The following is a 16,074-nucleotide window of genomic DNA, read 5'->3' as shown; positions in this document are numbered from 1 at the left end:
CATTCTACAAAGATGTGAGCTACTGTCTATAAGGTTCTGCAAACCACAATGTAAGATTGATTTGTTACATAAAATGAAACAATGCATTAATCTGGTACGATCAATACAGAGGCAACAATGGAAGAAGTAGTGACACACAGCAGTAGTCTCTTTGACAGTGCAGTTTGTCAGAGGTGTCAGTGACACACCACATGTTCCATTATTAAGTGAGGAGTGATCTTATTTGCACCTGCAAATCTACACATGAAACTGTCGAAGTGAATGTTAGACGATTAGTCAATTGGTTGGCCAGTTCATTCCCTGGGATATCAAGATGACTTGGGACCCAGAGAAGGAAAACTGAGCAGGCAGTGCGACTAAGTTCAGGCAGGTCACGAATTGCCAATATCGAGGGTGACAAGAGGAGACTGCTCACTGAGTCATTACAAATCAAAATACAGTCAAGGTGGTCTGTTTAATGGAATGTGAGGCTCTGCTGACCACTATCAGCTTTACTGTAAAATACACTACACACCGCTGGCAAAAAAATGTTGTTCTTGACTGGCAGGAGATATTAACTCATGTCCTGTCTTTCCAGGGGTTTTAGAGTCATTAGTATACGTATCATTGTAACACCTGGATACTCCTGAAGAACCGACAGGAACAGACATGGAAAGGCAATAGGGGTGAGAGATTTTAGAATCTTGAAATAGATGAGTCTTATTTGTGGTCTGGGTACTAACCAAGGCAGAATGTGTGGGAAAATGCTGGGAGCATATTCTAAGACTGAGGTCCTCCAAAGGCAGTCCAACTGGTGATATTGCCCAAGGGTGGGTGTCAGGGGTTCAATGTCCCTCGTTGCAAAAAGAATTTTATAAGTTGTATGATTTGGAAAATGTCAGGCGATGAGTAAGAGTTGGTACCATTGGAATGGAAGAAGGAAAAGGGCCAAGTAAAGGCTTTTCAGATGACACCTTCGAGCTACAGGTAGGGAACTATGTCAAACATCATCATAGGTGCAGGGGTAATCCACGGTCTGATAGGGGTCACTAGCCCACTGATGCTAACGAAGAGTGTAACACTCCAGCACAGAAACTGCAAGATGCCATTTCTTGGATTTGTGAGGAGCTGAATGATTAGCAACTCTAATGTGGAACAATCAGTGGGATAAACCACAACAAATAAAAATGTGCAGGAAGCCTCAAAAGCCACAGACAGCTGTGGAGGGTTAGTAAAATGTGATGGTGACAAGCTCTCTTAAACCTTACGTTGGTCAGAAGGGTCTCCAACGATGTGTTGATGTTTAGGAAATCCCCGAAACATTGCTGTCTCCAACCTAACCATATGGATGGCTGTCGATTGTCCCTCCTAGAAACCACACTCATAAGAGGACAAAAGGCTCCATGATTTGAGAACACAGCATAATCCTCAGGTTACCTTACTTTCAAGCAGTCTGTAGAGCATATTTTCAATAAGGTATTGAGCCTTAGTTCACAGCTGCTGAAAAGTTTGGAGGGTTGCCAGTGAAGATGTTGCTTGTGGCATTGGAGGGCCCTTCGACAATCCTGAAGAGCCGCTGCTATGTCTTTGGTCAAGATCAATAGCTGACATGGTGCCGTGGGTGGTGCTGAAGCGGCTAGGAATACTGTGATTGAGGAGAGACAGACCAAGACCAGAAAGAAACTGGTCAATCAGAAGGTCCCTACTAGACAAGGTGGTACTTCCTCATGGAAATGGAGTGAGGAGGAGGGGTGGGGTGGGGTGGGGTGGGGTGGGGTGGGGTGGGGTGGGGTGGGGTGGGGAGGGGGGGTGGGTGGGGGGACGAGAGGCAGGGGCATTGAAATCTGTCAGAGGAAAAGGAGGGAAGAGGGGAGTTGTTGGATTAAGGGGATTATCTGAAGGTGAGCTAAATAAACATTACAAAAGGGGATCATTTGGTCTTGCACTGCTATTGCTTCCCATGCACTTGCTATCTACTCAATGGCAACATCTCTGCGAACTAATTTACAGACCCCTCCAGATGCTCTCTCAGGGTCAGTACGGTTTTGACAGAAGGAATGGTAAATTTGAGGAGTTGGTGAATGGTCATCAGTGAAGAATGTTTCTTGGAGAACAACACATATGGGCAAACAAGAAGAAATTAGTAGCTCCTGTTGTTGTTTAGCACATGACAATATTATCCACTGCAGTTCTATTGGCTCATCATGTTGAGGGTGTCCTGGTTAGACATGAAGTAACCTGGAGAGCAGGTCCTTTGCCAAGGTCACTGAGTCACTATTGGTGGAGGGTAAACATCATCACTGAACATGGTTTGGAATTCAATGGCATGGGGGGAATGGCACATCTGGGATGACAGGAGTAACTTTCTCCTGAGATTTCTTGTTCTCCTCTTCCTCCCCCTCCTCTTTCACATCTGGCAGTTGACATTTACATGAGGATTTATCTATTGGGAGTGAAGGAACAAAACAAAGAGTGGACAGCCCTGGGACTCACCGCCTGTGGCTCCTTCAATCACTGGCTGGAGTCAGGTCTCTGATATGTTGATTTTTAGGGAAAGGGTCCCTGAGATACAGTGGTTCCTGAAGATGGCACCACATTAATCATGAGAAGAGGCGAGTGTCCATTGTCAAATTTATTTTCAAAACTACTGGGTATTGGTGTCACAGTAAATACACCAGTTCCTGCTGATAACTTGGCCACAGTAGTGGGAAAGATCGATATCACTGAGACTGGGTACAAACAATCACAGTTTTTCTGAGCTCCAAAATATGAGAGGTGAACAGTGGATTTTGTATCCCTTGAGTAACAGCATACTTCTGGGATCAGAGAGTTTGTCCATTCCTGCAATTGACGTAGACAGGTGGTAGCGCATATGGTTTCTGTGAAGTGGCTAGACACAATCTCTGCCACCCACATCATATGTATGCTAGGAAGACATATGCCCAAAAGATGGCATGTAGAACACCACATCTGGGGTAGAGAATATGGCTTCTCATCACAGTGGTAACACATAATTTTGACCTTTTCTGGAAGAAAATGTTCCTCAAAAGTGAGGATGAATTCACTGGTGTCTGTCTTATTGCATGATGGACCTCAACATACACGATTTACAAAGTGGATCTCTCGCACCTCCAAGTGTTCACGTAGTTCTTAGTCCATCTGCAGTGTTAGGTGCCTGTGAAAAATTGATCCCTGTACCATACTGAGGTTCTTATGGGGTTTAATGGTAACAGGTACATCACCAAGTTGTTTATAAGAGAGTAATACACTGGGATGGGTAATAGGATTTGTCATTTTAATTAAGATGGAACCACTTTGTAATTTGTTAACAGAAGAGGGATAGCCACATACATTTTTACATTCTCCACAAAAAACATTGGTTAAGTAGAGAGACAGGATCCATCACCTGTTTGGGTGCAAACCAGTAACAGACGGAAATAACTGTCCAGGTGGCATCTGGTTTTGTTTTTCTTCCACAGTGAAGCCAAGGAGGGAGAGAAAGCTCTTAAGGTCATACGTATCGACACTGAATTGTCGTCTGTCTGAAAAGACTGCTGGGCTCTTGTGGCCACTGGCTGGCAACTTTGATCATTTCATGATGTGAAATATCTGCCACAATTCTGCTTACTCCAAACAAGAAGTTTACACACAACTGCTAAGCAGCCAGAGCAAAGGCCCCAGGGCATGGTAGCCAGTGTCTGGAGTCCCAGTGCTCACAAATGAAGAGGCACCTACTTCACAGCATGCACAGGGAGGCGATGGCTCGACAGCTCGGACATCGATGGTATGATCCCTGTGTGATTAGGAGGCTACTGCTGTACGAGTACCTGAGAACCCACCGCACTGACAAGTGGTGGGTAATGAGTGACCTTCCCCACACAATCTCTAAAAAAATATGAAAAATGTGGAGGTCAAACACAGAGGTGGGGACTGAATACAAATTAATCAAAATATGTGCTGTAAAAAAAGGGAACACAATGTGTCCAGTACACTCATTATTTGAGCAACAACTGAAGGTATCACCATCAGCATATCTCTTTGCCTAACAGGAGCAACTCTATACAAGTCTTCATACATCTTCAGGGAGAGAGGAAAAAAAAGAAGGTTGATATCAAATACTCACATCTAAACAGAAAGCCTTCTGTCCCCACCAAGGATAGTGTGACATTACAGCTCAACAGTAAGCCTAATTTCACCAGAAGACTTATGCCTGACCCTTGGGGATCATAAACTGATACTTACTCACCAAGTATGGAAAAATGTATAGTATTCTTCGTGTAAATGTTTAGTGCTGGAAGGAAACTAGGATGAGAGGTTAATAATCTTTATTAAACAGCTTTTTGTGTCAGTTGGAAGTTTTTCTTCTAAGAAATGAACATTTTGAGCATTGTGTTATAAGGGAGATGTGGCCAGTGTCTAGCAGGTAAAACTGGAGGTATGATCATTACCAATATTGTGACCAATGTGGAAATTCCAGGATGGAGATAACAGCCAAAAAAGAGGAAAAACAACTTCTCGCATGTAGGTGATTGATGCATGGCACATTGAACCATTCAGACTGTTGTTAATACTGCACTCTCTCTCTCTCTCTCTCTCTCTCTCTCTCTCTCTCTGGGTGTATGTACAAATTCTCACATTCACAACTACCTACACAGCCAAATTCAGCCAACAGCATCTATCAAAGAAACACTCTGCTTTCATTTCACACATAACACTCACAACATCAGAATAATAATGCACCTCAGAAGACACTGTGAAATCAGATGGCTCTGAGCACTACGGGACTTAACTGCTGTGGTCATCAGTCCCCTAGAACTTAGAACTACTTAAACCTAACTAACCTAAGGACACCACACACATCCATGCCCGAGGCAGGATTCGAACCTGCGACCGTAGTGGTCGCGCGGTTCCAGACTGTAGCGCCTAGAACCACTCGGCCACTCTGGCCGGCTTGTAAAATCAAACAAAAATTTGTATTACCAAACTAGAAACTGCTTTAACAAGCCACAAAACAACAAAAAACTTGCAGAAAATTATATAAGTTCTGACATCTGACACAAAATCACAAACAGAAGTTACTTAGGAACATAGCAACATTATCTGTTGTGTTTTATGGTAAAATTCAGTCTGATAAATAAACTAAGACCACCACTCACATTACATCCAATGACACACAGTATTCCACACATGCAGGTATGGACTCTTGATAGGTATCAGTACTGCCGCCATGAATTAGTGTTTCATCTATGTAAATGTTCAGTATCTCCAGCACCTGAAATATAGTATAAATTATGTTTAACAAACTGATTGTTTATAACACAATATTTTCAAAAATTATCAGGATCATACACAACAGCATGTATTAGTACCTTCTGCCAAATTATTTCTTTTCTTTTGATTTTAGGGCCTTTCAATCCAATCACTGCCTTCCCTCTTTCATGGTAGAAGTCCATTCCGAGTGAAAGTGCTTCCAGGTACCGATCCTAGGAAAGAATGAAAATGTCACAATTTTGCATAGAAACCCAATGCTGCATGTAACAATTTAATCCTGATGTAAGTGAAGGAAGGTCAGGTTTTCACTTAACTTTGCAGTTTACCTATCAAACATTAGTATCATGTTACACATTTAAAATGATAGTGTTTCAGACACACCTGCCCTCATATACAAGTGGGTTAAAGAACCCAATTCTGGGACACAGGAAGGCCTGCCAGCCCCACACTGAATTCATTTCACAGATTAAAAATGATGACTGGTGCAATGAGCAGGCTCAATGCAACCTTTACGCGATTTTCCAAATTTACCACAAATTCCTGATTGGTTTCTGTGTTCTGCCTTAGATACAGAATGCTCAATCATGTTCAAAAACAATGTCACATTTGACCATGCACTTATACTAGATGCAAACAGAAGATAGTTCATGCATTCCTTGCTGGGGAGATGCTGGCAGAGGCTTTTAAATGCTTTTGGGAATGGTGAAACCATCATAATAATAGCTTGTACATACTTCAGCGAATAACAACTGCCACAATGCTTTATTTCTTGTCACTGCTATTTTAATTCACATAATAAAACACTTTCCCTGATTTTCAGTCTTAATTTAAAGATTATGATATACACTGAAGCCACTGAGAGTACATTTACAAAAAAATGCCCACTAGGATTTTAAAAACGATCTTAGTCAGCAGGAAAAAGGCGGTGGGCAACATGCTTCTACTGAGCTCAGCTTCCTTACAAAGAGGAGTAGCTGATATAGTCTGTCATGAGAATTCATATGTAATATACCGTATTTCTACAAGTATAAGAATACTCTTTTTTAACGAGGTCCTTTGAGAGAACTTTATTTTTAACATATTTTCACTAATCAAAATTATGAACTGTTTCATTGATATAGAACATCTGTCTTAAAAATTAATGAGAATATAACAGTATTTTCCTTCATTTCCTGCTACCCAACATGTCGTCTCCTTGATGCTCTCTCACTGGCGGCACAGATCTAGCAGCTGACACACTACCTTTCATTTCCGCTATTCCATCAACACAAGCATTGTTAATATTGCTGTATGACACACGTATGTGTTCCACTGGCCTCTATACAGACTTTTACCATCTTCTCCAAAAATGCATTCGTTTGGTAAAATCAATGTTACATTTTGCTCACTGGAGATAATTAACAAATAATATCACTTTTGAGATAACTTCCTCCAATCACTCCAGAAAAACAAGTAGTAACAATTTACTATTAACATAAGAACAGCATCTATGTGGCACGAGGTGGTCAGAACAGATTCTGACCACCTTGATGCAGTGTCATGGAGCTTGGCCTCTCAACAACTTTGCAATGTGTGGCAGGAGCAACAGCTGTCAGCTTATGTTATGGGCAGATGGACGCCAGTCACTTGCAGTACTCACTCGGCTCACACAATGTTGTTAAATAAATAACATCCTTGTGAAAGAAAGAATGAATGAAATACATTAAATAATTGCCCATAAAAACAAAACACAGTCAAATTAGACACTGCCTGTGACTGCGCCAGAAGTAGGAGTACAAGGTGAGGGAGTAAAGTAATGGAACAAATTTTTTGTCTATCACAGTTTTTATTTTTTTCAAAGAATAATATTGTCCCCTTCAAAGTAGTTCTCTTCGGCAGCAATACACTGGCGAAGTTGTTCCCAGTCCTGGTAGCAGCAATGAAAGGCCTCAGGTGGTAGGGCCTTTAACATGTCACTCACATTCTTTTGAATATTCTCCAGAGTCCAAAATGGATGTCCTTTTAAGACGTTTTTCAATTTCAGGTAAAGAAAAGAGTCACAAGGACTCAGATCAGGTGAATTGGGGGGAGGGGGGGGGCTGTGGAGCAACAGGAATGCCTTTTGAGGTCAAAAATTCCATGATGGAATTGGCCATGTGACATGGGCCGTTGACATTACGCAGTGTCAGTCGTTTGCAATGTCTGGTCCCACCCTTTTCCTGAGCCTTTCAAGGATATCTTTGTAAAACACTTCACAAGGTTGTCCTGGAAGAACAGATTATTTATGCATGATACCCTATTGCCAAAAATGCAATTCAGCATTGTTTTAACCTTTGATTTGCTCATTCGAGTTTTTTTCAGTCAAAAAAATGTTTCGGAGTGCTACTCCTCACTTTGGCTCCTTGTTTCAGTATCATACTAAAAAACCCAGGATTCACCATCTGTGATAAAATGCCTGAGCCTTTTCATCATTCCTCTCAAGATGATCAATGCACACGTTTCTTCGACTGTCCTTCTGCTCTGCTGTAAGGTTTATTGGCCCATTTTGGCACAGACCTTCTGAACGTGCAAAATTTTGGTCAAAATTTGTCGTATGGTGTAAGTTTAACAGCTCAGTCATCATCCTTATTGTTAAACGTGAATCCGATCTCTCAAGAGCATCCAAATGTTCGACGTTTTCAGTGGTTTTTGAAGTTCAAGTCTCCGTGAGCGAGGTTCCTCTTTAACATGTTCTCAGCTTTCCAAAAATGTTTTGTGCCAGTCAAAAACTTGAGCTCTTGATAAGGAATGTTATCCATATGCCTGTTTCAACATTTCAATGGTCATACCAATGGATTCCTCAACTTTAACACAAAACTTGATTGCATAATGTTGCTCTAAATCCCACCGTTTCATTTTCGTAATGTGTGCACGCACGCACGCACACACACACACACACACACACACACACACACACACACACACACACACACACACACAACTTCACTGATGGGTACTCTCAAAAAGTCACATGATGATTCTATAGAGCTGAAACTCTGCCTGAGCATCTGAAAGGGATGAACACACAAGTCTACATATGTAAAAAAACACAGGTTGCCATATCATCTGCAGTGTTGTCATTCTCATTAGTTTTCACACACCTAATATGAACTACTATGACACTACACAACCTTCCCAAATTCTTCAGAATCAATCTTCAAGTGACTTCAATTGCCAAAGATTCATCTGTAAATATAAGAAAATCCCCATATTAGTCTTTTATATAATGTAAAAATATTGACTTCGCCGGCAGTAGTTTAATCGGTGAATGTAAGACAACCCTATGAAGTCGGGGAAAAAATATTAATCTTGTAGTTGGGCAAATACGACATCATTTATTACTTACTTTATCAAAAATGGAAGTGCCTCGGACTAAATAAAATGCTTAAATAAGAATCTAAATAATCTGGAAGTAAAGAAGACCTCTTGCCGAATACTAGAGGCATTGAGCCATCAACAAAAAAGAATGAAAACTCTGCTTGCTTTTGTCTGAAACCTATAATGAGCTAAGAGTACACTCTCAGGCACACGCACAAGCACACATTTACTATATTCATCTAAGAGTCTGCTACTTTTATTTCTCAAGCAAAATAGTTACATGTAGCATGTAGCTCTAGTTACTACAAACACACTATTGGAAACCATAGGTTATGGAAAACATACCATGTAATGTTGTTTACTGAATTTACTCTCTCCCTATGAATGTAATTATATTCAAAGCAAACATCACTGTGTTGCTGTTGGATCCCAACCAAAAAATATGAAATTCATGAACAAATATTTTCAAGGGATACCCCATTCATCAGACAAGCAAAGTGGAAATAGAAAACAAAGCAGAACTCTTTTTCATCCTCTAGGTTGGGATATTAATCCGTTACTGGTCTCATTACAGTATGGAAACTCGGGCTGATAACAAGGCACATACCAAGAGACAAAGTACGAGGCCATTGCCAATTTGTACCACTTCTACACTTTCATAGAAAGAAGAATGATGCAGTTTACAGTTTAATTACAAGCAACACTATCAGCTTACATGACTTAAACAATTTTTTCCTTACTTGAAAAAAATAGCAAAAGCAAAATAATTTCAAGTCTTCCAGAGCTACTTACTTTTCAGTAAAAGAGTGTAGGAAAACACAGACAGCAGGAAAGAAAATGAGTGTTGGAAATTATGGGCTAGCAGGGTCGTGTGTGTGTGTGTGTGTGTGTGTGTGTGTGTGTGTGTGTGTGTGTGTGTGTGTGTATAAGGAGTGAGGTGGGGGGTGATAACATGACAGGAGTAACGAACAAAGGGTGTAGGTCATTTAATTTTCATCCTACATTATAAGGAAAAAAGTATAGAATGTTTGGGAACTATCCTTTTTACTTCCTAAGACGTGTACAGGAGATGTACCGTTTTCATGCTAATGGAATAAACATGTAAAACACCACAATATAATCTGTCATATTTGTTTGGTGACAGAACAACAATAATTTAATCTCTCTCTTTTACTTATTACAATTATAGCCAACTATTAAATGTGGCAATAATGCATGATGCTATCCTTCATTACAGCAATGGAGCAGAATGTGACAACTCACCTGTTTCACAAGGTGTGCTAGACGATCATTCCAAGTTCTGATTGACAACACATGAAATGTTTTAGTGCCCAACAGCAGCAGCTGGCTTCCAAAGCTGACTACAGAATTATAGCAGGCATGTTCCCCTGCTAAGGCCTAGAAAATGAACAAATTAAAATTAACAATGCAGGAACAATAAATGAAATATACGAGAACTACTAAAGTTTGTGGGGAAAAATCATTTCAGTTTTATACAGTCATAGGTATGAACATCTTCACTTGTTGTAAACTGACATTAAGGGCTTAGTTTCATGTACCTCCATACATTTTCTTGTAGAAATTATGACAAAAATCAGTTACTAGTATTTACTCTGTTTAATGTCAAAAAATGGGAATTAGTAATTTTGAACCTTTGAGCTTCATATATGTATGGAAGTATACATTTCATGGATTTCTTAGATTCCACTGACAACAACAAAGTAGAAATGAGTTATAATGTGTAATGCATCTGAGGGGAAACAGTTACCAAAGCTTACTCATATATGGTAAAACAACAGTGACTAATAGTCATGTGTAACCACTGCTAACTGGGTAAGTGCAATTTACAAACCAAAATGTTTGAGGTACAATCAAAAATTGGTCCTAGAATTTTTCTGTCACTTATCACTCTGCCAATGATGTTTATGTGAAAATAGCACATTGCACTGTGGTTCAGAGTGCACATTAAACAGTATGTCAACCTGTAAGAAAAGGGCTGTCAGTCAAAGATTGGAGGAAGCCAAGAGCATAGCATCTCCATGAAGACTCCATCTAGGAAATCACAGTGGTGTTCAAACCATCTACTGGTTGAGGACAACTTAGCTCTTTCAGTTACAGTCTTCATTTTTCCCAAAAAAAACATTATACATGCTTATTTGGCTTATATTGATAGGAATGTGGAAAGCATGATTTCCTGACCATTTCAAACAATGTTCCTCCAGTTGGGTTTCTGTCCTGAGATGAAGTGTATTTTATTTATTACAAAACTGGAGGCTCTGGATTTGTTTTTTCAAAGTAACACTTCTTCTCACCCAAACTTCCATGTAAATTCTATGGCTCTTTCACATTTTTGATGCTGTTATACACAGTTTGAGAATGTATAGGTTTCAAGCTATAGAGTACACAAAATATCAGACATTGCAATTGTTGGAAAATAGCATACCAACGCTTTGCTGACATTTCCACCAGTTGCAAGACCCTTGAAGTGTGCTGTTGCATACACCAGGCCAACAGCTGCTAGGTCCAGAACCTCTAGCTCCTCATGTGACCGAACATCCACAAGATGCAGCTGCTCCAATGTGTCCAAAACAGCCAGGGTGCGAGTATTCAGCCAGTGCAGACTAAGTAATTGGTAACCAACACTCAAGCGCTGTAGTGCCACAAACCGTACTTTGCTTTTATTGTCTACAGAAACCTGAAAAAATCATAGATTGCATATGGTTAATATGTAATGAAGTTTTATGAACACTGACTGGAAAAATACTGACAGAAGTTCTGAAGATTCAGTGTAATGTTACAAAACTGTGTGAAAGTTGTGACACCTTGTGTAATGAGACAAATACTTTATCATCACTAAAGCTACAGTACAGAAACAAGGATTAACAAGAAGAACTGTTTAAGGCCTGCTACAGCTTTCATTTGTGGCTTTGCCCTTTTATTCTCGTGGTGCAACAAATCACGATGTACAACTTCAAAAGAAAGTAAATACTCAGTTTTGACGATAGATGATGAATACATACCTTCTGCATTGGATGCATCATAGCTTTCATGTCGGATGCATTAAAGAAATTTTGCAAAACCAAAATCAAGTGACTTAGCCAGATTCTGAATTAGTATTGTCTCAAAGAAGAGAAAACACTTCACAATTTACAACACGTCACCCAGTACCACTTGAAGGAAACATATATAACATGCTCATTTTTCAGCAGGAAACAATGAAAGACTACTTTTATATATAAAGTAAGTCTAAAACTATTTAACAATATTATGACGAAGATAGTTGCTACTTACCAAATAGCGGAGATGCTGAGTCACTATATGGTGAGTAGCAACTATCCTTTCCATAATATTGTTACATTCCATCCTGGATTTTCGATTGTCTAAAACTATTTAGTCTTTCTGAAAGATAAACAATTGTCTTAGGTTCTCACTGAAGTTGACCTTATTTCTTACAACTATTAAGAGTGACCTGTTTTGAGACACTGTGTGAAAGAAATGCATCCTTAACTACCTCATTTGCTGCTTTCATCAACAACTACTTTGATCAAACGGCATTTCCACAATAAATCATTAGTTGCTTCAGAATACTGAGTAAGTGTAATTGACACTTGCAGAAGACGAAAACTTTTTACACATTTTACTTTATTAACATACAAATATTTCTTTAAGTACAGATATTTCTCTCTAAAAAGTACACCCAGATTTTTGTTTAAGTAATAAGCAATGTCCGCTGGTTACATGATTCCTTGTTACACCATAATTTTAATGCTTCACTAGGACACACACACACACACACACACACACACACACACACACACACACACGCACACTTTAGCTGTTCAGATTTCTCATTTTATCTTAGACTAACAAGCTTTGTTTATAACAAATAATAACCCAGAAATACTTCCTTATTATTAACAGTACTGTAACATATTACGAAAAGTTGTAAAAATCCAGCATTATGCACATCTCGTCTGAAATTGACAGATCATATAATAAAATCAAACCAACAGGGAATATTCTTAAAAAAGAGACAGGAAAAGAAGCCTTGACACTATTGCTGTTAAACAGAATGGAAACATTGTAAAAGACTGAAACTTCCTGGCAGATTAAAACTGTGTGCCGGACCGAGACTCGAACTTGGGACCTTTGCCTTTCACGGGCAAGTGCTCTACCAACTGAGCTGCCCAAGCACGACTCACGTGCCATCCTCACAGCTTTACTTCTGCCAGTACCTCGTCTCCTACCTTCCAAACTTTACAGAAGCTCTCCTGCGAACCTTGCAGAACTCGCACTTCTGAAAGAAAGGACAGTTCAGGAGATCGAATCTAAGGGCACTATGGATAACTCATGCACCATATAAGGCATCCTTCCACATATGCCCGCATTTCTGTAGAATTTGGAAAGTGGCAGGTCAAACCATAAAATAGGACCTGAACCTATAGGGCTGAAAAGTTTGAGACTGCTTTTAGTCGCCTCTTACAACAGGCAGGAATACCTTGAGCCTATTCTAACACCTGGACCCGCAGAGAGGGGGGGGGGGGGGGGGGCATGGATGTTCACCAATGTTACGTATCCGGTATTGAAGTGTTTTACTGGAACAGATATAATGTCCATTATATGTTGTATCATCTACTCAACCTTCTCCAGAAGTAAATATTTAGAACTGTCATCTAGGCTTGCAACAAGATATAAAAATGGTGATGAATCTGGTTCTCACTTGTGTTCAAGTGCAATTTCTTTCATCCAATACATATAAAAAGTGTGACAAGTATTTTTGACAAAAGTTTAACCTTTTCTTGCCTGTGCAGACATGCTTGGCACTTTGCTCATCACAGTAGCTAAAATTTTTCTGTATTATTGTATCTACTCTTAAGTGTTTAACCACATCTGAGCCCCAAGATTAAATGAAATTGTTCAGTTTCAGACATAGCAGACAATGACTGCTGTTCAGTGTTCAACAGATAATAAACTTACTGCCACAACATGCAGCACAATAGCAGGTTGCTGTGCCAAAATCTCATTTGTTTAATAGCAAGGAAGAAGATTAGCTGGAATATCACACTCAACTCAAAGCTCACTTAAACACCTACAGCATTCAAGGCACGGTGTGCATAGTATAGTTGATGTCTATTGCTTGTGTCTCAAATTGTTTCCCAAAGATGTAGAATATGAGGAACTGGTTAGGAATATCGACAAAGGTTATGAGACACAGATTCATGTCACAGTAGCAAGATTTAAATTTTGCCATCTAAAGAAGCACCCTGAAAAGTCATTAAAATAGTGGAATGCTGAACTTAAAATGGCTAAGAAGACATTGTATGTTCAAGTGTTTTTGTGTACAAATTTATAATGATGTGAGGCTACATGAGGCAATCCTGCAAAAACACATCAGATATAAGCATATTGGCTACTATCCTAAAATTTCCAGACCTGGATTTGAAAACAGTTCTGTCAATTACAACACCTAAGAGTACTGTGGAAGGAACTGAAGTTGATTTTGAGGTTCTGTCTATTTCTCTTGTTTGTAGTACAAAGGCAATCAGTTGTCAGCTAATGTTAAAGTGCATAAAAACAGGGCTCAGATTGAAGGTAAAATCTTTTGGTCATGTGGTACATGAGCTGTAGTTCAGAAAAAGGAGAGTATGTCTTGTCTACAGTATTTTCCTACTCATGACAGCAAGCATGTCCTTTTTATGCACAGTGCTTCAAGTATGACAAGCAAAGTCACATCCAAATAGTCTATTTACAAGAGTGCCAGCCTAACACAAAGCCACAGCAATTTCATGCTGTGATGACCAAGCAACTGCGACATTCACAAAGTAAGTCTCACTCTTTCACTTCACGCCAATCTTCTGCTGTAGTTCACTGACAGTAGAAAAAACTTTTTGTCCAATTAAGAGTGGCTCGCAAGACAGTTTAATTTCAATTAGACACAGGTGCATCTGTATCCCTAATCAGTAAAGACACCTATAATCTGATTCGTAGCCCACAACTACAAAAGACTACTTCTATTTTGTCTGCTTATGGCAGACAAGAAATACCAGTACTACATGCGTGCAGTTTGCCTGCAACTTTTCGTGATGTTACTAAGTGTATTTCATTCCATGTACTACATTCTAGAAACAGTGCAAACATTTTTGGCAAAGACTTGTTTGATTTGTTCAATTGTACATAAAAGGCAATGTGTCACAAATCAGTGATTCAGTGTCTCATTCCCTTGTTTCTGATTAGTACAAGAAGTAAAGTGAACTTTTTGAACCAGGGTTAGGAAGGGCTACAGATTTTAAGGCACACATACAATTAAAGATAATGCAAAACCACAATTTTATAATGCTAGGCCTGTTCCCCATGCTATACAAAAGCAGGCTGCAATGGACTGCGATGATGGAAAGACAATCGGGGATACAACTCGCTTCTGCAAGCCAGTGCGCATCCCTCCTTGCTAATACTTAAAAAGCTGTCAGGAGGTTTAAATGTGTGTGTGTGTGTGTGTGTGTGTGTGTGTGTGTGTGTGTGTGTGCAAGATTTCAAAGCCACAGTAAATCCACAAACTATTGTGGATTCTTTTTCTCTCCCACAGCTGGAGGAATTAATGGACTGATTGGGACAGAGCAAATTCTTTTCAGAGATTAATTTGTGTCAGAGATTAATTTATGTCAGGCATATTTATAGTTACACTGGATGGACAGTCAAAGCAGTATTTTATGATCAACACTCACCTGGGATTGTTCCAACTTCAAAGACTACCATTCAGAAGTGCTTCAGCTACTGCTATTTTTCATTTCCTGGAACAATTAACAACCACATTCCCTATGTGTACAAACTATCTGGATGATTTCGTTGTGGGTTGTTTGCCTGCCGAACATTAAACAAGTTTTAAGTTTGCACCATGGTTGGCTTAGGATTAAAGATTTTCTGGCCCCCTGTAATTTCAAGGATTGCAGTTCATTGTAGGGCAATTAATTTATTACATTAAGTTTATTGCAAATGTGCAAATTGCTTCTCTGCTGAAAGGCAGCTACCCTGGAAAGGTGTTTCCTTTGTGTGGTCTAAGGATGTCAGGCTGCATTTCAGCAGTTGCAGGACACTGTCACATCTTCGTTATGTAGTTTATTTTAATCCAGCTAAGCCTATTGTGTTAGCTATGGATGCATCTTCTTACATAACTGGAGCAGTGCTCTTCCACAGGATTGATCCATCTGAGAGGCCCATTGCTTTTTCCTCAAAAACTCAATAAAGCTCAGTGCAATTATAATCAACTTGAAAAAGAAGCACTTGCCATTATCTATGGTGTTACCAAGTTCCATCAATGATTGTACAGTTGTTAAGTTTTTTTTTTATTGTGGACCATTGGCCATTAAAAATTTTGTTCAATTCTTCCAAGCCTATCCCACCAAAGACAGTACAAAGATCACAGCACTGAGCTCTGTTATTGTCCAATTATTAACACAAGTTGTTGTACATGCCCACTGCACAACATTCGAA

The 16,074-nt window shown here is 39.5% G+C and overlaps 1 protein-coding gene across 2 annotated transcripts in view; it reads right to left on the bottom strand.

Moving 5' to 3' along the window:
• The window catches only part of LOC126355142 (vacuolar protein sorting-associated protein 8 homolog), a 204,863-nt gene that overhangs the window by 131,388 nt on the left and 57,401 nt on the right, over positions 1 to 16,074 (bottom strand). For both annotated transcript variants that reach the window (XM_050005329.1, XM_050005330.1), the window contains exons 7-10: positions 11,030 to 11,281; positions 9,850 to 9,984; positions 5,349 to 5,462; positions 5,136 to 5,251 (exon numbers count right to left, since the gene is read on the bottom strand). In XM_050005329.1, coding sequence (XP_049861286.1) covers positions 5,136 to 5,251; positions 5,349 to 5,462; positions 9,850 to 9,984; positions 11,030 to 11,281 — 617 coding nt within the window. The remainder of the gene's footprint in view (positions 1 to 5,135; positions 5,252 to 5,348; positions 5,463 to 9,849; positions 9,985 to 11,029; positions 11,282 to 16,074) is intronic.

This window comes from Schistocerca gregaria, chromosome 3 (assembly GCF_023897955.1).
Source record: "Schistocerca gregaria isolate iqSchGreg1 chromosome 3, iqSchGreg1.2, whole genome shotgun sequence".
NCBI lineage: Eukaryota > Metazoa > Arthropoda > Insecta > Orthoptera > Acrididae > Schistocerca > Schistocerca gregaria.
Note: the sequence above shows the minus strand (reverse complement) of the source record. Positions and strands in the feature narration are given on the sequence as shown.